This window comes from Cucurbita moschata, unplaced genomic scaffold (assembly GCF_002738365.1).
Source record: "Cucurbita moschata cultivar Rifu unplaced genomic scaffold, Cmos_1.0 Cmo_Scf00048, whole genome shotgun sequence".
In the NCBI taxonomy this organism is placed as follows: Eukaryota; Viridiplantae; Streptophyta; class Magnoliopsida; order Cucurbitales; family Cucurbitaceae; genus Cucurbita; species Cucurbita moschata.
Genome location: NW_019268564.1, coordinates 1,630,934 through 1,655,149, shown reverse-complemented (window position 1 = coordinate 1,655,149; position 24,216 = coordinate 1,630,934). Strand labels below are relative to the sequence as shown.

Sequence of the window (24,216 nt, the reverse complement as noted above, 5' to 3'; positions counted from 1 at the left end):
AAAGTATATCTTAAACTTTTAAAATCTTATTTTAATTTCTAAATTTATATATAATTATTAGTTTCGATATTCTCGTAATAAAATCATGTTAGATAACCATTTGATTTTTTTGTTTAAAAAGGATGAAAAAACAAAAATAAAATAATTATCAAACCGAGCCTAAGATTTCATATTTAAGTCAACAAGAATAACCACATTTATATCTATTTTGATGTATTGAATTAAAAAGAAGGCTAGCCTAACATTTAATAACCCGTACAAATATTTATGATAGTTTGAGAAACACTAATGGTATATTATGAACGACTCCATAAAAAACTCATACCGTTCTTATCCGATCCTTGTTCTCATCCATGAAAGTTTGAAAGTGCATGTATCTCAACCATTCTCACCGAACAATTGTAGACCTCAGTACATTTAACTGTCAAGATAACCTGTAAAATATTAAATCATACGGGTATGTGATCATTGTCAAAGAATAACTTTTCAGAAAACAAACAAAGCTCAATCAACACAAAGCAAGTACTCTCGACCATTAAATCATACAGGTACATGATCACTGTCAAACAATAACTTTTCAAAAAACAAACAAAGCTCAATCAACATAAAGCAAGTACTCTCAGCTCAAGAAATCAACAACTAGAATAGAGTTTCGAACTTTTGAACTCTTAGTCGAAAGTATATGTCACGCACTAGATCCATCGCTAGCAGATATTGTCTTTTTTGGGCTTTCGCTTTCGGGCTTCCCCTCAAAGCTTCAAAACGCGTCTACTAGGGGAAGGTTTCTACACCCTTATAAATGGTGATTTGTTCTACTCTCTAGGACATCTAAGATACAATCCAAGTAAGATATAATAAAAAAGAAAATTCCCAAATCCAAAGCAGTTGATGAAAACATCAATCTTTTGAAAGAATTAAGACCAAATCTGAAACCCACATAAACAAACCATTTATTCAAATCACTTTCCGATGTGGGACCAACAACCACTCATAAAAACAAAAAAAATTCAAGTTAGTGGATACATAAAATAATCATTTTAAAGTTGAAAAGATTCCACATGCCATTCCATTCAGATCGCTATAACTCGGTTGCAGTCTAAAACAATTTTATATTTACACTGTTACCTCTCAGAAGCTGCTCGTTTTTGTCAACGTGAAGAATTCATCAATGGCTTTTTCTCCATTTTCAGCATGAAAATTTTGACCCTTCTTCCTCAAGCCCCCTTTGACCTTCGACCATTTCCAAACTTTCCCAAAACCCGGTTGCTTCCAAAAGATTAAACTAACGCGTTGAGGAGTTACAGATGATCAATGATGTTCTTTTCATTTCATATCAAAGCGATAATCATGGAGGAAAGCTCTTAACTTTTAAGGCAAAAAAGAGCTTACCTCTAGCTTTTTCTCAAACAGTTTCACAAAGGAAGAACTTAGATCTCGATCTGGATTCGAGATTCTCATTGCTGATCTACAGAGCCTGGAATTCATCTGTATGTTCTGGTTTTCCTGTGAGAATTCTGAGTTAGTTGACGAATTTGTCAAGGAAAATGATTCTGTGTAAGAGAGATTCAAGTACCTTGGTTGCTGTTCTTGTGGCTTGTGTGGTATTGCTCTTTGGAGCTGTGAGCAGCCAACCGAGCCTTGAGCCTCGTTTTGCCTATGTTGGATTCAATGAAAGGGAGCACAACAAAGACTTCTCCTTCACTCAAGGGTCGTCTTCCATCGATGAGGGCGCCCTGCAGCTAACTCCCGACTCGCAGAACGATATTGTTCGCCTTCAAAATACGTCTGGCCGGATTATGTACCACCAGCCCTTCAAGTTATGGCTAGATGAAGAGGGAGATGACATTGTTGCTTCTTTCAACTCATACTTTTACATCAATATTTTCAGAAAGAAAGAATGGAATGCCGGTGAGGGGCTTACTTTTCTTATAGCTCCGACTGCTGATGTACCTGATCAGAGCTGGGGGCAGTGGATGGGCCTCACCAATGCAACTACCGATGGCAGCAGCACCAACCAAATTGTAGCCATTGAATTCGATACTCAGAAGCAGGATTTCGACCCCGACGACAACCATATCGGTCTGAATGTCAACTCCATTCGATCGAGGAAGACTGTTTCCTTGAATAAAGCTGGCATAGTTTTATCCCCAGAGATTGGAACCAATTACAGCATCTGGGTTGTTTATGATGGAATATCGAAACTTTTGCAGGTTTACATGTCTGCAAACAAAGATCCAAAACCTGATAAACCTCTTCTCAATGAAACAATAAACCTCAAACAGTATGTGAAACAAGAATCATACATTGGATTTTCTGCTTCCACAGGCAGCCCGGAAATTCAGCTGAACTGTGTCTTGGAATGGATGCTGGATTTGGAACATCTGCCAGAGAAGAAAAATCTAACTTGGTTGAAGATCCTTGCCGGGGTTGGAATTCCGATACTAACGATCATGATTCTGATTGGGGTTTGGTTATTTGTTGGTTATATGAAGAGGAGAAGAGTGAGCAGGGACGAGGAGTCGAATGTTCAGGGCACGCTGAAGAGGTTGCCGGGAATGCCGAGAGAGTTCAAGTACAAGGAACTAAGGAAGGCGACTCATAACTTCCATGAAAGCATGGTTCTGGGAAATGGAGGCTTCGGGGTTGTTTACAAAGGGATTCTAGAAGAAAAGGATAAGGACTTCACTGCATCATCAAGTTCTGTTGCCAGGCTTGAAGTTGCTGTCAAGAAATTCTCCAGGGACAGCATTAAGAGCAAAGGCGATTTTCTGGACGAGCTCACCATTATTCACCGTCTTCGCCACAGGAACCTTGTCCGTTTAGAAGGTAAAACTTCCATTCTTCTGCCAATTTCGCATCAAAATATATAATTTGCTAAAGAAAAGACAGTAATTGAGAGGTTTCACTAAAATTCTGTAACGGCCCAAGCCTACCGCTAGTAAATATTGTTCTCTTTGGGCTTTCCCTTTCGGGTTTCTCCTCAAGGTTTTTAAATCGCGTCTGCTTGAGAAAGGTTTCCACGCCCTTATAAAGGGTGTTTCTCCCTAACCGATGTGGGATCTCACAATTTACCCCCCTCAGAGCCCAGCGTCCTCGCTGGCACTCGTTTTTTTCTCCAATCAATGTGAGACCCCTACCAAATCCACCTCCTTCGTGGCCGAACATCCTTACTGGCACGCCGCCTCATGTCTACCCCCTTTCGGGGAATAGCCTCCTCACTAACACATCACCTGGTGTCTGGCCCTGATACCATTTGTAACAGCCCAAGCCCACCGCTAGCAGATATTGTCCTCTTTGGGCTGTCCCTTTCGGGCAACCCCTCAAGGTTTTTAAAACGTGTCTGCTAGAGAAAGGTTTCCACACCTTTATAAAGGGTGTTCCGTTCTCCTCCCCAACCAATGTGGATCTCACAAATTCTAACTCAACTCAAAGAGAGTGATAGAGCATATATTTGTGTAGTTTAGTGTAATTTCAAACCAATGTACTAAAATATGCATTGAATACTTGTTCAGGGTGGTGCTACGAGAAAGGGAAGCTTTTATTAGTATATGATTTCATGCCTAATGGAAGCCTTGAGAATCACCTGTATGACATTGCTGACCAGAATGTTCTCAACTGGAGACATCGCTATAAAATCCTTGTAGGAGTTGCATCAGCGTTGCATTACCTGCATAATGAGTACGACCAGAAGGTATTGCACCGAGATATCAAATCAAGCAATATCTTACTTGATTCCGACTTCCATGCTCGTCTAGGAGATTTCGGCCTTGCGAGAGCGTTGGACCCTGAAAGAAACTCTTATGCAGACCTCCAACATGGAGGAGTTGCAGGCACAATGGGTTATGTTGCTCCTGAATGCTTCCACGAAGGAAGGGCAACTCCAGAATCCGACGTATATGGTTTTGGGGCAGTGGTGCTTGAGATTGTTTGTGGCAGGAGACCAGGAGCTCCTGTGGAAGACGAGCAACATCAATATACCTTAGTTGATTGGGTGTGGAAGGTACATCGCGAAGGACATATCGAAAAAGCAGTCGATAACCAGCTCGGTGATGATATTGTGGTCGATGAAGCTAGGAGGCTTCTACTACTTGGGTTGGCATGTTCACATCCCATGGCAAGTGAACGGCCACAAACTCAGGATATACTCCAAATTTTAAATGGAGCTTTGCCTGCACCTCGTGTACCTCCATTCAAGCCAGTCTTCATGTGGCCTCCCATGAACACTACCTCCGCCACCAGTAACAATCTCAGTTCACTGTCAAACACAAATAACTCTCTTTGATGAAGTTTCACCATAGCTGGTCCTGTGCTTCAGTCCCTGCAACTTACATCATCCAATTGGAGTAGACAACATCATTTGTTTATTGTTTTTATTATTTTCACTAAGATATGTGGTGTGTAATGTGAATATGTATACCTGGGTTCGAACTCCCAACGTCCCGAGAGGTCCATCAAGTTGATTTTGATGATACACTAGCACTTGTATGTGGATATGTATACCTGGGTTCGAACTCCCAACGTCCCGAGAGGTCCATCAAGTTGATTCTGATGATACACTAGCACTTGTATGTGGATATGTATACCTGGGTTCAACTCAGCAAGCTACATTCTCGAGACGGTCGATCAAGTTGATTCCGACATCCTAATCATCCTACTCTCCCTGCTTCCAGATAGCCAACTGAATGTACAATCTTTCTTGCTTTACAGATACAGCCTTTGACATGTTTTCTAATGAATCAAAGATCATTTAACAGCTTCCTAAATTGCAGATTATAGAACAATTCAAGTCCAGCATTTTAAGTCTTATCGTCTTCTATCTACTCCCAGCAATTACACAGCTATTTTAGTAACATTCAATCTTCTATCATGAAATGAAGAGTTCATCATAATCTCCTCCAACAAAGAGCAACAAATCCCCATTACACACCATTGCAACCTCTAACACACTAGAAAACAACTCCATGGGGAGTAAGCAAACTGGCAACCACACAAAAGATGATGGAGATCCTTCTCTTGCCGACAACAAAGGACACACCGTTGCATATGCAGCATTAAGGAAGAATGTCATTGCGATCCAGGTGTTATAAAACTCTTAAACTTTTATGAAACACTAGCAGATATTATCCGTTTTGACATATCACGTATCATTGTCAGCCTCACGGCTTTAAAACGCATCTGCTAGAGAGAGGTTTCCACACCCATGTAAGAAATGTTTTGTTCTCTTCTCCAACCAATGTGGGATCTTATAATCCACCTGTTTGGAGGCCCAGCGTCCTCGCTGGCACACCATTTGGTGTCTGGCTTTGATACTACTTCTAATAGCCCAAACTCACTACTAGTAGATATTGTCCGCTTTGGCCCGTTGCGTATCACCATCAGCCTCACAATTTTAAAACAGAGAGGTTTCCACACCCTTATAAGGAAGGCTTTAAAACGCTTCTACTAAGGAGAAGTTTCCACACCTTTATAAGAAATGTTTCGTTCCCTTCTCCAACCAATGCTGTGAGAGCTTAATCTCACAAAGCTTCCTCTTTTGAATGCCAATTCTCTCCAAATATTCCCAGTTTTCAGAAGCTCTTTCATCCTGCATAGCTTCCAAACGCCTACACTTCTCAAACGTCTTATCAATGTTTCTACCATCAAAACCTTCGTCCCTGAAGAACACAGCATACTAGTACCATCACGACTGGCGCAAATTTCCATAAACCCTTAACATTCAGCATACGAACAGATTTTTCATAATTCCACGACCTGTCCGTAGAAAAGATTAATGCAAAGTTGTGAGACGAATTTGAAACTAAACTCCGCATTCTAAAATCTAAGCCCTAGAGAGAGAAATGCGAAGCAAAATAACGATAATAAGCACAGGAAAAATGGTATTCACCTTCTTTGATCAGATGGATAAGCTAATAGTTTGTATGAACTTCAGCGCTCGATCAAACTTGGAAATTGCAATAACAGAAACAAGATTTCTGGATCGTGAAAGAACACAGCAGCGTTAGCTCGCCTGTCTTCCGTTCTTCATCCCTCCAAAATTTTCATTGACCTGAAATACAATTTATATAGAGAATTTATATATATATATATATATATTAGAAAAATTATTTAATTCAAATTATTTTTATAGAATAATTTTCATTTTTTAATATAAATTTTAATAATAAATAAATAAATCGAATAATAAACCCTTCGGTAAAACCCTCCGTTGTTATCTGATCATTTTCCGACTGATATCTCCATCAATTTCCCAGTTCGAGATTTCTCATGGGAGCGTTGCAGTTGCAATTTCAATATCGCTTTCGAGTTTCAAAGATTTTGTTTTCAACAATTTGGAATTGGGAAAGAGAATCTCCTCTGCTCCACAATCCATTACGAACGCCGGATTTCTCTCCCTCGCCGGTGCAATCTCGCTGTTTCAGCTCTAATTCCATGGATGACGATTGCGCCTTCTCAAAGTCAGAGCCGAGGAGCAGCTTACCGCACCGGCGTTCTCCTCCGGATCCCCGAGAAGCTCGTCGAGTTCCGAAATTCACCGGGGAAGTATCTGCTTTTTACCCTGAGGATAATTGGAACCAACGCGTTAATAAACATTCTGAAGGGTCGGTTTCTCGGCAAAGGAGTGAGTCTTTGTCTCAGAAGGATTTTAGATTTCTTGAAAAATTCAAGCTGAATGCTGATAATCAGAGAAGTAGTAAAGAGAAGACCGAGCAGAGATCGTCTGCTCGGGTTTCTGAATCAATGCAGGAGAAGGAGCCGCAACCGCCGCGTCCTCTAGAAGCCGACGAGATATTCAAGAAAATGAAGGAGGCAGGTCTAATTCCTAACGCTGTCGCCATGCTTGATGGGCTATGAAACTCTTTGGTTTGATTCGTGAGAAGGGTACAATTCCAGAAGTTGTGGTTACACCGCTGTTGTTGATGGGTTTTGCAAGGCCGAGAAGCTTGAAGAAGCTATTAGGATCTTCAGGAAAATGCAGAATAATGGCATTTCTCCTAATGCTTGATACAGGGGCTGTGCAAATGCAAGAAATTAGAGGATGCTGTAGCATTTTGCATTGAGATGTTAGAATCTAGCCACTTTTGTTGGCTTAATTCATGAGTTGTGCAAAGAAAGAGGAATGGAAGAAGCTCAGAGTGTTATAGAAACCTTTAAACAAAAGGGGTTCTTGATTAATGAGAAGGCTTTAGGGAATTATTTGAATAAACGAGCTCCATTTTCTCCAAGTATCTGGGAAGTGATCTTTGGGAAGCAAACGAAGGAATTCTTCTGAGATCGTTGTCGTGGACATAAAAAGCTGTATGTCTTCTTTCCTTTCCCTTTTATGCAATCCTTTCGCCAATTTAAGATACTTTTACCTTATTATATGGAGTAATTTGCATAGCATGTAAGAATCTGGTTGAAGTTGAAGAGTGAGCTATAGAAGTGAGGTTTTAAACAATTGTGTAAGCTATGAATGTTTCCTTGCTTCCTTCCATTAATGACCAGACAAAGATGGATCTGTTATCAGACTTAGCTTCCCTAATGTGACTACAATCATGAGGTGTCCTCTCATTTAATTGATCATGTGTTGTCCCATATTGATTGGGGAGGAGAACAAACCACCATTTATAAGGGTGTGGAAACCTTTCCCCTGGCAGACGCGTTTTAAAGCCTGCCCGAAAAGGAAAGCCCAAAGAGGACAATATCTGCTAGCGGTGGATCTGGGTCATTACAAATGGTATCAGAGCCAGTCACCGGACGATGTGTCAGCCTTCTTGCTGTTCCCCGAAGGGGGTAGACACGAGGCGGTGTGCCAGTAAGGACGCGGGGCCCCAAAGGGGGCGGATTTGGTGGTGGTCCCACATCGATGGGAGAAAGGAATGAGTGCCAGCGAGGATGCTGGGCCTGGAAGGGGGGTGGATTGCGATGTCCTACATTGGTTGGGGAGGAGAACAAACCACCATTTACAAGGGTGTGGAAACCTTCCCCTAGCAGACGCGTTTTAAAGCCTTGAGGGGAAGCCCGAAAGGGAAAGCCCAAAGAGGACAATATCTGCTAGCGGTGGATTTGGGTCGTTACAGATCATTCTCTGTGGTGAGTTCTATTCATGGTTGTTGTAACGGTCCAAGCCCACCACTAGTAGATATTATCCTATTTGGCCTTTCCGTTTCAGGCCTCTCCTCAAGGCTTTTAAAACGTGTCTACTAGGGAGAGGTTTCCACACTCTTATAAATGATGGTTTGTTCCCCTCTCCAACCAATGTGGGATCTCACAATCCTCACCCCCTTCGTGGCCCAGCGTGTTCGCTAGTACTCGTTCCTCTCTCCAATCAATGTGAGATCTCACAACCCACTCCCCTTTGGGGCCAGTGTCCTCGTTGAGGGAGAGGTTTCTACACCCTTATAAATAATGCTTCGTTCCCCTCTCCAACCGACAACTAATGTGGGATCTCACAGCCCTGTTATATTCTTCAATTTAGGTGAGAAAGAAAGCCCATGTTACAAGGTAACCCTTTATTTTTAAACCTTAGCACAGCTCATCATTTATATACGTATTCTCTTTAGAAAAGCATGGGAGATTTGGTCGGTATTATTCTATCTTGAAGTGCAAACTTTAGTCAAAAACCCGGGAGGGAGGTGGATGCTCTTGTTTTCGTTTTGTTATTATAAGCAAATAATGAAAAGGGGATGTTAAGATGTGAATGGAATATGTTGGTATCACGTGATTGTTTAGATACTTTGAGGCATTGACTAACTTATGAAGTATTGAGTCCTATGTGGGGTCGGCACCGGCCCTCCTTTCCAGCCGGAATCATGGTTCTAACTTCTAACACACTAAAGTATTAACATAGAACTCAATGAAATTTAGGAGATACTCGCCTCACGAATTTCGAGGTCTCTTCTATGATATATATATATATATATTTTTTAGTTCAACACTCTATGATGCGTGAGCAAAGATTCGAACTGTAACCGTCCAAGCCCACCGCTAGCAAATATTGTCCTCTTTGGACTTCCCCTCAAAGCTTTAAAACGCGTCTACTAAGGAGAGGTTTCCACACCCTTATAAAGAGTGTTTTCTTCCCCTTTCCAACCAATGTGGGATCTCACAATCCACAACCCTTCGGGGCTGGCACACCGCTTGGTATCCACCCCCTTCAGGGTTCAGCCTCCTCATTAACACATCGCCTAGTGTCTAGCTATGATACCATTTGGGCTTTCCCTTCCGGACTTCCCCTCAAGGCTTTAAAACGCGTCTACTAGGGAGAGATTTTCATACCCTTATAAATAGTGTTTCGTTCCCCTCTCCAATCAATTGAACTATGCTTTTACATCAATTGAACTGTTTTTATCATTGCATACTGACTTTACAAATAAGAACTCATTTCCTTGCACAATCAGGTGGATTTTTTAGCAAAGTTTGGTTGTTGGGTAGGATTTAAATGGCATAAATCAAAAGGATTGCAATCAGCATTAACAATATTGGTTAGTATTGTATAGATATGCTCATCTTTACTATAAAGTTAAGCTTCCCAAACCCAAATTTTATAATGTCCAATATATTATGAGTCGAATATCCTTGATTGGTGATATTCCTCCAAAAATCAAGGCCTGAAGTCAACCCACCTGATTTTGGGAAGCCAAGTTTCAACTATATATATGCCTCTGATTCTTTCCCTGCTTAGAAAAACCTTCAACAGAGAGAGAAGAAAAGAAGAAGAAGCTGTGGTGCTGAGTTCTTGGCATAATGATAAGCTTGGCATTAGGTCGAGGTCCAACCTGTGTGGCCACCATTGTCCTCTTCACTTGTGTGTGGATCCCCCTGTGTCAACTGAAGACGTTCCTCGAGAGCATGATCGGGATTCTGTCGGGCAGGACGTATCAGCAGCTCACAATGGAGTTGCTACCGTGCGAGGTAAAACTTCCAGTTTGTAGGTTCGAAGAGCTGCATCGTGGCAGCGGATCGGAAGAGGATATTTGCTCCGTTTGCTTGGCGGGGTTCACCGGAGAAGATTTGGTGAGCCAACTGCATAGATGTAGCCATATTTTTCATTATGAATGTATTGAGAATTGGCTCCATAGATATCATTTTACCTGCCCTTTGTGCAGATCCTTCCTCTCTTCTACACTGTAAATCCTTTTGGAACTTGAATTCCAATGTCCATGGTTTATAGATAGTAGTAGTAAAATTTAATTCGAACTTCAATTATGAACTACTGAGTAGTTTTAGCTTGCATTGTCGTCGTACTCATCAAACGACGACAGAATATACTCTTTTTGCGTAGTATTTGACATATCATTTGATGATTTATTATCTTGATTTACAGGCACCACAGCGTTCTTAAATGTTTCTTTTGTGATAAATTGAATTTTCATTAAAATTGTTATTAAATTGCAACATCGAGCAATTTTATTGTAATATTTATGATTACGATGATTTGTTTTTGTAATTTTTTAAAACCCAGTTGTTTTTGGAATATTTGCTTTTATTATTATTTTTTTTTAATATTTGGCTTTTTTTTATAGTTAAAATGTAGTTTTAATTGCTCATTTTTTATACTTTGTTTTTTTTTTTTTTTCTTTATAATTTAATCCCACGCGCTCACGTTTGGGAGCAAGGTCAACGCTTTAAAAAACAATAAAATGTCAACGACTAGAACTTTTTTTTTTAAATGTCAACGATTTTCCGCTTTGAGATTGGGTTTGTAATTCGCTTGTACAAAAGCCCAACGACCCAATATCACTAAATGGGCCTAAATGAACTCGGCCCATTTTGCACCCCGAAACCGCAAAGCTTGTAATTCGCTTGTACAAAAGCCCAATGGCCCAATATCACTAAAATGGGCCTAAATGAACTCGACCCATTTTCACCCCGAAGCCGCAAAGCTTGTAATTCGCTTGTACAAAAGCCCAATGGCCCAATATCACTAAAATGGGCCTAAATGAACTCGACCCATTTTCACCCCGAAGCCGCAAAGCTTGTAATTCGCTTGTACAAAAGCCCAATGGCCCAATATCACTAAAATGGGCCTAAATGAACTCGACCCATTTTCACCCCGAAGCCGCAAAGCTTGTAATTCGCTTGTACAAAAGCCCAATGGCCCAATATCACTAAAATGGGCCTAAATGAACTCGACCCATTTTCACCCCGAAGCCGCAAAGCTTGTAATTCGCTTGTACAAAAGCCCAATGGCCCAATATCACTAAAATGGGCCTAAATGAACTCGACCCATTTTCACCCCGAAGCCGCAAAGCTTGTAATTCGCTTGTACAAAAGCCCAATGGCCCAATATCACTAAAATGGGCCTAAATGAACTCGACCCATTTTCACCCCGAAGCCGCAAAGCTTGTAATTCGCTTGTACAAAAGCCCAATGGCCCAATATCACTAAAATGGGCCTAAATGAACTCGACCCATTTTCACCCCGAAGCCGCAAAGCTTGTAATTCGCTTGTACAAAAGCCCAATGGCCCAATATCACTAAAATGGGCCTAAATGAACTCGACCCATTTTCACCCCGAAGCCGCAAAGCTTGTACTTCGCTTGTACAAAGCCCAACGGCCCAAATATCACTAAATGGGCCTAAAATGAACTCCGCCCATTTTGCACCCCGAAGCCTTCGGCGGGTAGGAATTCTGAATGAAAAATATTTTTGCAGCGGAACAACGGACAAGGAACTGTCCTTGATCGGAGGGATCAAGTATTTGGTTGAGGATTCTGGAATTGAAACTTTTGATACCTGAAAGTTCAGAGCAAAATGGTAATTGATTTCATTGCTTTGATTCATTTCTAGGCTTTGATTGTTTCAATGTTGAAATTGCTACGTTCTTGTTGTTAGTCCACCGGTTCGCGCATCTGCTTTGCTCTTTCTTGATGCGATGGTTTAATTGGTTTCTCTTTTACTGCTGAATTTTTGTGTCGTTTGAAATTATTTGGAGTGATCTCCGTGTTGTAAAGATTCATATATTTGCTTAGCTGACATCCGAAATGCTCAACTTTTGTTTCTTTTTGTTGTTTGATTCGTCGTGTTCGTTCCTGCTGAATTGTTGTGGCGATTCTTGTTTCACTTCTTTTGTTCTGAAGCTCTTGTGAATGTGCTTAAGCCATGGGTTCCTGAACGATTAAATTCTCAACGACTTTTGTAAATTACCTGTAAGATCTTATTATTGTGGATTGGAGCCCTCTTCTATATCTCCTCATCATTCAAATTTTCTCAATAATGCGTGGTTTCTCATAGAAAAATAAACTTTCTTCAGTGCAACTTAGGTTATCTTCAACCTTTTGTTGCTCCAGTAAAGAAAATTTGGCCTAGCGTATGTCTTGCATGGTGCTCTAACTGATGTTGTTGGTGTAAATTTCCAGATTCACTTCGTGCTTCTTATAAGTAGACAAGGAAAAGTGAGGTTGACCAAATGGTATTCTCCTTATTCTCAGAAGGAGAGATCTAAGGTGGGTTAGCCATTTGCCTCATTCTGTAATGTAATTCTAATAGCTTTTCTTAATTTCCAATCCAAAGACATTTGAATGCTTATTTGCTTCAATAAGTCTTAGTACCCCTAGGATCTATTGGACTTACCATATTATGGCACGTGCTCGGGTCTGCTCTCGTTCTTTAAAAAGGTTATGCGTGAGCTTAGTGGAATGATTCTAAATCGGGCGCCTAAACTTTGCAACTTTGTGGAATGGAGGGGACTCAAAGCTGTCTATAAACGGTACGACGCGGTATATTAATGTGTTCTGCCACCCAAATATTTACCTCTTTTGCAGATGATTAATGATTCTATTGGATGTGCAATGCAGATATGCCAGTCTTTACTTTTGCCTATGCATTGATCAGGAGGACAACGAATTAGAGATCCTTGAAATTATTCATCATTATGTTGAGATTTTGGATCGTTACTTCGGCAGTGTAAGTGAATTTAATTTTAGTTCGTAAGGTGTTTGAGACCATTCTTTGTGATCTTTTATTCATGTTTGTAGGTCTGTGAGTTGGATTTGATCTTCAACTTTCACAAGGTATTATTCACTTGCTTATTAAAGGTGCACGTTTTCTTTAATTTGCATCTCGTTGCCTCTGCTAGACATTTGTGTAAGTAAGCCCGACGCATCTGAATTACTCGTCCTCTTGCTTGCTCGCCAGTAACATTGTCTTAAGTGAACGTTCATGTTCACGTCCTTGATATGAAACCTTGAATGCACTGTGTACTTGGTATATTCACTTGCTTATATTAAAGGTGTACGTTGTCTTTAATGTGCATCTTGTTGCCTCTGCTAGACATTTGTGTAAGTAAGCCCGATGCATCTGAATTACGTGTCATCTTGCTTGCTCGCCAGTAACATTGTCTTAAGTGATCGTTCACGTTCACGCCCTTGAGATGAAACCTTGAATGCGTTGTGTACTTTTCTTTCACCTGCCGTGTAAGCCCGATGCATCTGAATTACTTGTCCTCTTGCTTGCTTGCCAGTAACATTGTGTTAAGTGAACGTTCACGTTCACGTCCTTGATATGAAACTTTGAATGCGTTGTGTACTTTTTTTCTTTTTCTAACATTGAAGGCGTATTATATATTGGATGAGCTTCTAATTGCTGGAGAACTCCAAGAATCTAGCAAGAAAACAGTAGCAAGATTGATAGCTGCACAGGTAACTATCTCCTTTTATGTTTGCAGCACCTTATGATCTCAGTTTGGGTGTATGTTGAGTTGATTTTGGTTTGTAGGATTCGTTGGTGGAGACTGCAAAGGAGCAAGCTAGTTCAATAAGTAACATAATTGCACAGGCCACCAAGTAGAAATACTTGGAAGAGTTTTTGGGGCTTGTGTTTTTTTGTAGGTAGGGGATGATGAAGGGTCAGACTCCCTTCTTTTAGGGGCTTGTTTTTTGTTTGACCTTCCATTCTTTCCTTCTCTCTCGGTTTCATATAAATATATACATGTTTGGAAACAATTGTTAAATGAATACGACTCTCTACAATGGTATGATATTGTCCACTTTGTGCATAAGCTCTCATGGTTTTGCTTTCGGTTTCCTCAAAATGCCTCATACCAATGGAGATAGTATTCTTTGATTATAAACCCATAATCATTCCCTAATGATCGGCTTCCTCAAAAGGTCTCGTACCAATGGAGATAGTATTCTTTGATTATAAACTCATTATCATTCCCTAATGATTATAAGCCCATGATCATTCCCTAATGATCTGCTTCCTCAAAAGGCCTCACACCTCACACTGCTTCTTCAAAAACACTGCTTCTTCAAAAGGAGATATTCTTTGATTATAAACCCATGATCATTCCCTAAATTATTCCCTAAATTAGATTTTCACCCATGATCATTCCTTAAATTATTCCCTAAATTAGACTTTCAACAAACATCTCTGACTTTCATTCGAAATTTATAAATTTAAAAATTGTATGGTAAGAAATTTCCCAAATTTCGTTAAGCTCAATCTTTCATCACAAATATTAGATTTTACCAAATCATGAAAACAAGAAAAAGTAAAAAGATATACCTATGATTAGATTAAAAAAAATTTAATAAAAGAAAATGGTTAGAGAATCTATTTATTTATTTTTAAATATTTAATTAAAATTTATTAACTCATTTTCAATATATTATTTTATAAAAAAAATTATATTACCAAAACTTCAAAATTTTACTTGTAAGAATAGTTTAGAGAAGGAATGATAAGAAAAATAATTATAAAGTTGAATATAATTAAATAAATATATGTATATATAAGCAAAAAAAAAAAAATCGAACACATAAACCTAACACAATCCATCAAATTATTATTTAATTTAACTCAAACCTAATCTAAAGAAATTGATAACTAGTTTGGGTCGAATTTTTCGGGTCATCGAATTTCTTTGAATACGCCTGTGCAAATATAACATTAAAGAGGAGATTATTTGATTGTAAATTGAGTCTCTAAGTGACTTTACAAAGGAAAAGGTGAAATTCTCAGCAAAATCATTAAGTATAACACAAACAAATCATGTAGTAAAAGAAGAAACCAAATGTACAAATAGGGTACTGAACCTGACTGTAATCAGTTGAAACTACAAAATTATTGTGACAAAGCAATGGACAGCAAAATAAAACACCACGAGTCGTAACGATATAGTTTGCACTTTATGAAATTAAATTCGTTCTAACACATCAGGGAACGCCATGTACCGAGCAGATGTAGATGCAGAAAATACCATAAATGTCACCGAATGATTGATTGTAAAGTTACAGGAAGGCATCCTTTTCAAGCAACTTCAGCACCTCATTCTGGTTGTTTAGCTTGGCTACATCGATTGGAGTCTTTCCATCCATGTTTGTGAGAGTACTACAAACAGGCAATGGGGTAGGGGAACAGATAAGTGCATTAAGAAAACTGGAAAATGGAACATTACTGAACGAACGAACAAACGAGGAGTTTGGCAGGCTTACACAGCAGCGCCGTTTTCCAGGAGTAGCGCGACGCAGTCCTTTCGCCCGTACCCAGCTGCATAGTGAAGGGCGGTGTTTTTGTTCTTGTCTAAAGCATCCACTTTTGCTCCAGCCTCAAGGAGGATTTGAGAACATTCAACCTGAGGGCCAATTTTAGGGATGATCTTAGTTGAAGAACTAGACAATCTTTTAAAAAAAACTTGCATACTACTTTCACTATAAAGATGAGCATATGAGAGGACTATATGTGTGTTATTCAGAAGAGCATAGTGGTGATCAGCTAGGGGAGGCATAGTTATAAATGAAGGGAATTAGGGACCATGGAGGGGGAATGATTTTGGGTATTGTCCAGTGTCGGGACATCGGAAGAGACAACCCTCACTATCGATATAATAATTTCTACTGATTGCAATATAGAAACTGCAGCTGCCCACAACATGAGGATTACAGAAATTCGGTCTTAAGACAGCCTTCTTTAACCTTATTTTACTTACAATGGAATGAAGAACAGGCACAAATAAAGTATATTATATTTTACACGTTTTAAATACCTAACTAGTTACACCTTAAATCAATGGTGTTAATTAGCACCCTTAGAGTACTCTATAATAGAACCGCATGCATTTTCATTTTAAGTTATAAGGAATGAACAAGAAAAGTAGTCCAAACTCCAAAGCTTTGATGTTAACAATTCTTTGTATGCATCCTTACGAAGGGAAGTAAATTACTTTGCAGCTTTACCAGAGAGAATCGATCCCTTCCGCAGGATTCCTCTTTATATTAACATGGAAGAAATGCCTCATGTTTTACATATAGATCAACAAGTGAACGCAAAAATGGATTCGTAACAAAAATGAGTATATAAAGGCAGGTCGTAACAAAAATGAAGTATATAAAGGCAGGTTAAAGCTGAGGTACATTATTCATACCTCGCCATATCCACTAGCAAAATGCAATGCCGTCCTCCCTTCTGAATCTACTTCATCCTTGTCAGCACCAGATGCAAGCGCCTTCTTTAACCCCTAATAAACGAGGACAAAAATTCGGTTCCTCAGACTAGCAAGTTTCTTTAAATGAGAATAAAAGAGTGTGCGAGGTGGTAAGCTTTTTCAATCAAAAGAAGCAGATTAGCAATGATTTCTCCAACACATTTTTTTTCCAGAGAACAATGCTTTCGTATGCAAGCTCCACATCACAAGGGCAATAAGCAGAAGCCCAAGTTACACAACTCAATTTGATAGAAACAAAAATGTACATGATAACAAGAAGTGACAATAGACATCACAATAAATGAAAGATGCAAAGCATAAATTATGCTACTACCGATGGAAGCGCATATATAAGATATATTAATGTAAAAAGGGCTTTTTTAACTAGTTGACCAGAGAAGAAATCCAAAATGCCAATCAAAGGAAAGAGTAAAATGTGTCCTTTGTGCACAAAGATCTTATTCTACACAAAAAGACACATTTCTTTAAATGCAAGAAAAATGTTATTTTTTTTTCTTATGGGTAGAACAAGTTGATTCTTATGGGTGCATAAAAATAATGAAAAGCTCCGGGTTACAATGACATCTTATCTCAAAAAAATAAGAAAACTAGGACAACCACAAATTTACTGGTCCAGGTCCAGCATACAAACCAATACAACTGAAAATATAAATATGACAATAAACAAATCGGAACAACTGCACTTCTACCAATCTTGAAATGTTCCCTATGTTATCCACCAAAAATACGGGATTTGAGTATACCGACCATCACATCAATGTTTTATCACCTCCGTAAGAATTATAAAATATACATCATAACCACTAGCATGAGATATAACAACCATGCAGCATGTGAAAGAAACAAAACAAATTGTTGCTATGTACCTCAACATCACCAGTACTTGCAGTATGATGAATAACTGACTCATCCTCATTCTCCGGTTCTTCAGAATCATCTAGCCCAGAATGGTCAGTAGAGGTAGCTGCTTCAGCTGGGACAGGAAGCCCCATTGCTTTCCCCAACTTTTGTAAGACTTCTTTATCATTCCAGTACCTAAGGGCAAGGAATTTTTTTATTTCAGCACGAACATAATTTGGAAAACTAAATAAGATGAGTTAAACTCAATGGTTCAGAGTTTATAGTAAAATGTTCCCAACTTCATCATGGAAGGGAGACCGCCAGTCTCTATCTCTTCCAATATAGGCTTCAATGAAGGATCCTCTTTAATATGTGCCATTCGTTCCTCAAGCTGATCACCGTCTGCTGGATTAGAAAAACTCTCAAACATGCGAGACATAGATGGATCCTGTGAACAAATTAAGATGGAATTTTATCTCCAGTACAACAGAATATTCTATATAAATAGTCGATCAATCAACAAGCAACAGTTTCAATGAACTAAAAAGAGATTAAATACCTGCATTAATGTGGTACCAAGACGCTCTGCCATAGACATAAAATTAGGATTCTGCATGACTTGTTGCATGGTGGCAAAGTATTGTTGAGGATCAAACTGGATTCCTTCTTGAGCTGGTGGACTCTGAAATTGTTGAAGCTGCTCAGCCATCTGGTTGAATGAAGGATCTTTTGCTATCTGTTCAGCTAATGATTTGATGCTAGGATCCTGAGTGTATAATAAATTAGAATTCATTGTACAATCAACAAGGTTTAATAATAAAATGGAAGTTCAAGCTGAAGATTTGGCCCAAACAAGAAATTTCAGAGCAAAGTAACAATATTAAAAAGGGGAAAAAAATAAAAATAAAGAAGAGTTCAAGAAAAATCGTCTACATTAAGAATGTCAGTCATGGATGAAAAATCAAAAGGGCTGCCCTGAGGCAGGTCATCAAATATTGAGCTAGTTCTTTGGGGTGCTGCCTGTGGAGGATTGTCCGAGGAGGATGTTTCAGATTTAGCGTTTTTGTTGTCTGAAGAACCTGTTTAATCCATTTGAAAATAAAATGTTAGGAAGAAAAACGAAGTTACATGAGAGAAAGTAATGCATCATAAAACTGTAAATCATTCATAAGCGTAAAAGTAAGCTCATTTCTACAATTTTGCTCATCTTCTCCGTTATACAAACCCCATATCCACACAGTACTGCAAAAATGTAAAGACAAGCGTAATATATGAACCAAAATGAACCTAACAAGCTTTCCAAAGCAGTAGTAATAGAGCTATCACACATGAATTGTACTGTAGACACGACCTAATTTCATATCCAAATGCTTAAATTGCACACTACTACAAATAAACAAACACACAATCTATAGCTATCACACACCGCGGCACCATAATTTAGCTGCTTACCAGACAGAGATTCCTTGTTACTACTGGAAGCCATGAGAATAACTGCATGGAAATCAAAAAAACAAAAACCAACGAAAATCAAATCCATTTCCGAACCACATTCCACAATGTAATACAAACCGATCAAACGCAGTATCCATATTCGATGATCAAAACCCCAACACGAAAATGAAATATTAACCTCTGCCTCACAAAAGACAATGAAATATACACAAACAAATTGACAACAAATTAGAAGTCGAGATTGAGAAATTCAGACCTGATCCTGGCGCGGGGAGAACGAGAGCGAGAGATCAAGCTACGTCCGACCTGAATCTCTAATGAAACTTTTAATTGTTTTTTGTTAATTCGTTTCTCTTGTGTTATAAACCCTAATTTCTTGTTTTTGTCTTTTTCGTTTTTGTATTTTGTGAGCTGCGGCCACCGCGGCACCGCCGTTGGAGAAGGGTAAATTTGGTAATTCGTGGGGTCGTGCCAATTTAATTTTATTTATTTATTTATTATCAGATATTTCCATTTTACTCTTAATATAAATTAGATTTTTTTTTTAATTATTAAACATTATGATGTAATAATAAATGGTATCGCGGGTTTCAAATTCCCGCAAAGATAAATGGAGAATTTCACCGGGACAAATAATGAAATGGATGGCGGAGATGGGGACGGGAATCCCATTACCACCTCGCTCGGTGGACATCTTTAATTAAAAAACATATTCGATTGGTTTTTACTTTAAAATAATATTCATATTATTATATTTAATTTGTTATAAACGTTTCAAAACTATTATTACATCATAATTTACTTTCAAATGTTTGACGAGAAATTAACGTCCAACCAACGTCGATCACAAACACGTCAATATTTTATCTAATGAATATTTACTTCGATGGTGATTTTGAAATGTTTATGAAATGTCAAGAATAATATTGCAATTTTTTAAATAATAAGAGTATTTTTGTAGCGTCCATATATTAAATTTATAAAGTTTACCGTCTTCAAACCGAGAGTCATTCAGTGATTATTAGTCTGTATTTTTTTCGGGTTTGAAGATACCTATTTTGTTGAGGATTGTTGGGAGGGAGTCCCACGCTAATTTAGAGAATGATCATGGATTTATAAGTAAGGAATATGTAATGTCCTATTGGTTGGGAAGGAGAACAAATCACCCAATGGTGTGGAAACCTTCCCTCCCTTGAGGGAAGCACGAAAGGGAAAGCCCAAACAGACAATATCTACTAGCTGTGGATCTGGGTCGTTACAAATGGTATCATAGCTAGTCATCGGACGATGTGCCAGCCTTCTCGCTGTTCCCCGAAGGGGGTAGACACGAGGCGGTGTGCCAATAAGGACGCTGACCCCAAAGGGGGTGGATTTGGGGGTGGTCTCACGTCAATTGATATAAAGGAACGAGTGCTAGCGAGGACGCTGGGCCCCGAAGGGGGTGGATTGTGACCTCTCACATTGGTTGGGGAGGAGTCCTCGCTGGGCCCCGAAAGAGGGTGGATTGTGACCTCCCACATTGGTTGGGGAGGAGAGGATCTGGGTCGCTACGCAATACAATCGCATTGGTATAACCACCATTTACAGGTATAAGGTCTTTTGGAGAAGCCGCCTAAGAATTTAGGTTCAAAATGGACAATACCATACTGCTGCGTGGAGAGTAGTGATTTTAATTTATATACGGTACTAAAACAAAATTTAATTTTAAAATTTTAAAATAGTTTTTAGAGTTTTTAGAACTTTTAATTGAAAAAAAAGGTTAAAAGATTGGAATAAAAACGAAGTTCTTTACAACAAGATTTGTTTATTTACAAATTGGACCAAGAATCAAAATTGTTTTTGAATCGAGATTATCACCGACTGTTACTATGTAGAATAATTTTCCGAGGGGAAATGGAATCGTTCATCATATCGAATTGAGAAAGAAGTTTTGTGTTGATTGAGCTCTGAAGATTCTGAAAGATTAGGGTTCGGACTTGCACCGGAAGAAGATGAGGACCAAGAGTCGCCGTGGCGGAAGGTCCAGGCCTTCCCGGCGTTCCTCCGATTCTTATCCGTCGTTTATGGCGTCTCCCTCCGTCCCTGACCGGGTGCGTATTCATTTCTCTTTCTTTGTAGCAATGGAGCCATTTTGTTTTTTTCTTCTCGCAAAACAAGTCGTCTCACTGTTCTGTTGCTTTTCGCGACTGTAACTGTTCTCTAATCCACGAGGATACCGTTTTTACTTTCTCGGATTTCGCCGAGAAATCGTTGACAAACTTAGTTTTTAGTCTCGAACTGTTTTTTTTTTCTTTTTTTTACAAATTCGAAGAGAGGGAAGAGAATGTTTACTGAAAGTTTCTTCGCTGAAAAAATAATGGATGTGTATCTGGTCAGAATATGCCGAATGCCGAAGACAACACTTTGAATGATGGATTTGTATCTGGTCAGGATGCGTGCAATGCAGAAGATAACGCTCTGAATGAGGCATCAAGGAAGGAAACTCACGATGTGCTGGATAAGGAAGATTGTTTTCAGAAAGACACTTGTATTAGATGCGATGAGGGTGGTGGCTTGTTGGTCTGTACTGAAATTGGATGTCCAATTGCTCTTCATGAGTACTGTATGTCCTGCAAACCCTCGTTCGATGAAGAGGGGCGATTCTATTGTCCTTATTGTTCATATAAAAGAGCTTTGGTTATTGTGAATGAGCTAAGGAGAAAGGCTATGGCGGCAAAGAGGAAGTTATCTGATTTCATTGATAACAGGATGGTTAGTGGTGCCAATTCACCGCAGTTAGGAGAGGCAGGTAAGAAGAAAGTAACTGATGTATCAACTTGTGGAGTAGATGTGGATCTGCCTAATCACGAGAGTTCGCGAGATCAGGAGGATATGCAGGTTGGGCAAAATCAAAGTAATCAAGGGGAGGACCATGCGAGAACAGCAGGAGATGTTCAACTATCGACAGTGATGGGGGTTAACAGCAAAAATCATGAGGGTCCTAGCGTGTCTAGTGTTAGCAACGGCATACATTCTACTCATGAAGTTCAGCCATGTGAGGATGCTATGAATGAAGATGGAACTCATCAGGATGAAAGTTTAGAAGATAAAGAAGATGGGAAAACGATGGAAGAAGAAAACTTAAGGTTCACAGATGACATTGAGGACAAAGAGATCGTGAAGGATCAAGGTCAACCCGAGATTCAGAATGATGAGGAAGAGATTGCTGTAAATGACGTTGATCTTGGGGCAGGACGAGCATCTCAAGACACAGGCGATGGTGCAGAACGAATCCAGCCTGAAAATATCTATCCTGCATCTGGAAATAATGATTTGAAGAACGAAACATTCGTGAAGAAAAAGCGCTTCAAAATGAAAGCTAATAGGAAAGTAGACCGGAAGGATTTTAATTCTCCTAGAATGTCATTGCGTCGACAAACTCCAGATCATGGGACAAAGTCACCTCATATGCAAACTCCAAAACGGGAGAAAACATCTCCTCATATACAAACACCAAAGCCTGGGAAAGATCGATCAACCAAAGTCGAGAAAGTTTCTACATCTGGAAAGTTAAAGATGAAACCATCGTCGCCTAATCAATTGTAAGTCTCATCATAGGCTGTCATTCGATTTCTATATTACTGGATTGCAGTACGTTGGTGGGTGTCTTTCTGAAGTTTCTGATACTCATAAGCAATTGCAACTAACTATCAATTCCTGATTTGCAGCAAAAACTTGATGTTTCACGGTGAGAAGCGTAAGAGAATGCGATGGTCTACCGAAGAGGAGGACATGTTGAAGGTACTAGTTCATCAATTGATCAATAAAGATGTTTTGACTTTTAGCATCTGGAATTGTTATTAGATTCCCATCTTCCAGACTAGAATCAAGTGATAACGTCTAACTCCCACCGTTTGCTTAATATTGACATCACTATAAAACATTCTAGTTTTGCAGGACATTAGTGTGCATATAAACTACTAAATCTGTATTTACTTATTTATTCATTAATTTTTAGTTTGGGAACAAATAATTCAAATGAAATATTTCAAAGGGTATGCTTATATTTGAACGCACCTGGCATGATTCTTTTGTGTTTCTCATCCAAGTGTTGGCGAAGCTGATTGAAATCATCCACTCTGTAGAACAGTTTTCTTGTGATTTCTTCATACATTTTTTCAACTGAAAAATCTTGATTGTGCTGCATAATGCATGTAATACTTAAAGGATGCTCGAGTTCATGCTGCTTCGGTTTTCGTTCGCACTCGATGCATTTGTGTAGTTTACTGATAAGTGCGAACTCTTTTCCAAATTTCCATTGAACATATGTTGATCATGAGAAGAAATGGCCCAAAACTACATTGTTTTTTAATCATTATTTGCTTCTCATTGTGCTAACAAAAATGACCTTTTTTTTTCAGGAAGGAGTTCAGAGATTCTCTTCTTCAGTAAACAAAAATCTTCCGTGGAGGAAAATTTTGGAATTCGGTCGTCATATATTTGATGACACTCGTACTCCAGTTGACCTGAAAGATAAATGGAGAAATATTGTGGACAAGTAGTTGCAATGGATTACTAGAAGGTAACTTCCATAACGATTAATAGCAAGGTAATCGATGTATAATTATGTTCGAATTTTCCTCTCGGATCATGTCCTCTTTGTAAATGGTGGGGCTCTAACTATTCGTTTTCGTGTTCGAAGTTTAGTTAAAAGATAGATAGGTTTAAATCGTATTTTTGTTCAGTTCAACTTCGTACTTGTATTCTCCGAACATTTTGGTTCGTGTAATTTGAGCTTTTGTTCATTTGGTCCATACACCCTCAAAATTCAAACATAAACTTCATACACAATAGCTTTGGTTCTTTTGGCAAAATTCGAACATAAACTCCATACACAATAAAAAAAACCCTTTTTGTTATGAGAACATTTCGATGAGTGTATTGGGTGTAATTTTGGGTTGAAATTGTGACTAAAAATAAGATTAAAAAAATAGAATAATAGGATCAAAACACTCATTTTCTATGGTAGTCTTTTGAGCTTTTAGATCTCTCTATTGGAAGCTTGAACATTATATGTGACAGCGTGTCTAATGGAGATCATTGAACACTTCTGAAGTTTTATCGAACACTTTTGAAATTTGTAGACTAAGGTAATCTTTTGAACTTTTAGATCTCTCTATTGGAAGATTGAACGTTATAAAGTGTGTCTAATGGATCATTGAACACTTTGAAGTTTTATCGAACACTTTTGAAATTTGTAGACTAAGGTAGTCTTTTGAGCTCTTAGATCTCTATTGGAAGCTTGAACATTATAAAGTGTGTCTAATTGATCATTGAACACTTTAAAGTTTAATCGAACACTTACGAAGTTTGTAGACTATAAAGTTTCAATCAATTGGCATATCCGCGCTAGGAAATTAAGAACATAAATCCAGTAACCCAAACAAGATGTCCAAATAAGAACAGCCACACCCAGACTGATAAACTATTCATACCAAAAGGATTATATCCATT

General features: G+C 38.8%; 4 protein-coding genes, 2 long non-coding RNA genes and 1 pseudogene across 11 annotated transcripts; 4 read left to right on the top strand and 3 right to left on the bottom strand.

The window, feature by feature from the left end:
* Window positions 1-159: 159 nt before the first annotated feature.
* LOC111435291 lies at window positions 160-2,055 on the bottom strand. Of its 3 annotated transcripts, XR_002709059.1 has the most exons (5): window positions 1,922-2,055; window positions 1,574-1,823; window positions 1,390-1,503; window positions 1,126-1,282; window positions 160-434 (listed from the first exon to the last, which is right to left on the bottom strand). It is a non-coding gene; the product is annotated as an uncharacterized LOC111435291 (long non-coding RNA). The 3 variants fall into 3 exon arrangements; XR_002709058.1 differs by having other exon boundaries at window positions 1,126-1,503; XR_002709060.1 differs by having other exon boundaries at window positions 160-421; window positions 1,126-1,503.
* LOC111435290 (probable L-type lectin-domain containing receptor kinase S.5) lies at window positions 1,513-4,753 on the top strand. The gene is made up of 2 exons (XM_023072737.1): window positions 1,513-2,826; window positions 3,513-4,753. The coding sequence occupies exons 1-2, from the start codon at window positions 1,545-1,547 to the stop codon at window positions 4,280-4,282; spliced, it is 2,052 nt and encodes a 683-aa protein (XP_022928505.1). The 5' UTR covers window positions 1,513-1,544; the 3' UTR covers window positions 4,283-4,753.
* Window positions 4,754-5,549: 796 nt separating this feature from the next.
* LOC111435253 lies at window positions 5,550-6,058 on the bottom strand. The gene is made up of 2 exons (XR_002709053.1): window positions 5,885-6,058; window positions 5,550-5,751 (listed from the first exon to the last, which is right to left on the bottom strand). It is a non-coding gene; the product is annotated as an uncharacterized LOC111435253 (long non-coding RNA).
* A 121-nt stretch (window positions 6,059-6,179) lies between these two features.
* Window positions 6,180-7,636, top strand: LOC111435104 (annotated as a pseudogene).
* Window positions 7,637-11,637: 4,001 nt separating this feature from the next.
* On the top strand, window positions 11,638-13,903 carry LOC111435057 (AP-1 complex subunit sigma-2). Of its 4 annotated transcripts, none has more exons than XM_023072377.1 (7): window positions 11,638-11,738; window positions 12,341-12,427; window positions 12,599-12,690; window positions 12,779-12,887; window positions 12,959-12,994; window positions 13,535-13,621; window positions 13,698-13,903. In XM_023072377.1, exons 1-7 carry the CDS (start codon window positions 11,736-11,738, stop codon window positions 13,767-13,769), a joined length of 486 nt encoding a protein of 161 aa, XP_022928145.1. In that variant the 5' UTR covers window positions 11,638-11,735; the 3' UTR covers window positions 13,770-13,903. The 4 variants fall into 4 exon arrangements, with proteins under 4 accessions (XP_022928145.1, XP_022928144.1, XP_022928148.1 ...); XM_023072376.1 differs by having other exon boundaries at window positions 12,539-12,690; XM_023072380.1 differs by lacking the exon at window positions 11,638-11,738 and having other exon boundaries at window positions 12,340-12,427; window positions 12,524-12,690.
* Window positions 13,904-14,955: 1,052 nt separating this feature from the next.
* LOC111435289 (ankyrin repeat domain-containing protein 2A-like) lies at window positions 14,956-19,110 on the bottom strand. Its single transcript, XM_023072736.1, has 9 exons — window positions 18,980-19,110; window positions 18,721-18,762; window positions 18,202-18,347; window positions 17,828-18,034; window positions 17,568-17,716; window positions 17,295-17,463; window positions 16,348-16,440; window positions 15,419-15,558; window positions 14,956-15,314 (listed from the first exon to the last, which is right to left on the bottom strand). Exons 2-9 carry the CDS (start codon window positions 18,752-18,754, stop codon window positions 15,215-15,217), a joined length of 1,038 nt encoding a protein of 345 aa, XP_022928504.1. The 5' UTR covers window positions 18,755-18,762; window positions 18,980-19,110; the 3' UTR covers window positions 14,956-15,214.
* Window positions 19,111-20,516: 1,406 nt separating this feature from the next.
* LOC111435297 lies at window positions 20,517-23,516 on the top strand. The gene is made up of 4 exons (XM_023072742.1): window positions 20,517-20,813; window positions 21,100-22,304; window positions 22,431-22,503; window positions 23,124-23,516. The coding sequence occupies exons 1-4, from the start codon at window positions 20,715-20,717 to the stop codon at window positions 23,262-23,264; spliced, it is 1,518 nt and encodes a 505-aa protein (XP_022928510.1). The 5' UTR covers window positions 20,517-20,714; the 3' UTR covers window positions 23,265-23,516.
* Window positions 23,517-24,216: the final 700 nt, after the last annotated feature.

Bases quoted from the DNA above. Each gene is read 5' to 3' on its own strand.
- LOC111435290 (XM_023072737.1), top strand. From the start codon at position 1,545: ATGATTCTGTGTAAGAGAGATTCAAGTACCTTGGTTGCTGTTCTTGTG. The intron at 2,827-3,512 runs GTAAAACTTCCA...ATACTTGTTCAG, and splicing joins GAACCTTGTCCGTTTAGAAG to GGTGGTGCTACGAGAAAGGG.
- LOC111435297 (XM_023072742.1), top strand. From the start codon at position 20,715: ATGAGGACCAAGAGTCGCCGTGGCGGAAGGTCCAGGCCTTCCCGGCGT. The intron at 20,814-21,099 runs GTGCGTATTCAT...GTATCTGGTCAG, and splicing joins CTCCCTCCGTCCCTGACCGG to AATATGCCGAATGCCGAAGA. The intron at 22,504-23,123 runs GTACTAGTTCAT...TTTTTTTTTCAG, and splicing joins AAGAGGAGGACATGTTGAAG to GAAGGAGTTCAGAGATTCTC.
- LOC111435289 (XM_023072736.1), bottom strand. From the start codon at position 18,754: ATGGCTTCCAGTAGTAACAAGGAATCTCTGTCTG. The intron at 17,464-17,567 runs GTTGGGAACATT...CCTTGCCCTTAG, and splicing joins GGTCTCCCTTCCATGATGAA to GTACTGGAATGATAAAGAAG. The intron at 15,559-16,347 runs GTATGAATAATG...ATTGGCCCTCAG, and splicing joins TTGCTAGTGGATATGGCGAG to GTTGAATGTTCTCAAATCCT.
- LOC111435057 (XM_023072376.1), top strand. The intron at 12,691-12,778 runs GTACGACGCGGT...TGTGCAATGCAG, and splicing joins CTCAAAGCTGTCTATAAACG to ATATGCCAGTCTTTACTTTT. The intron at 12,995-13,534 runs GTATTATTCACT...CTAACATTGAAG, and splicing joins TGATCTTCAACTTTCACAAG to GCGTATTATATATTGGATGA.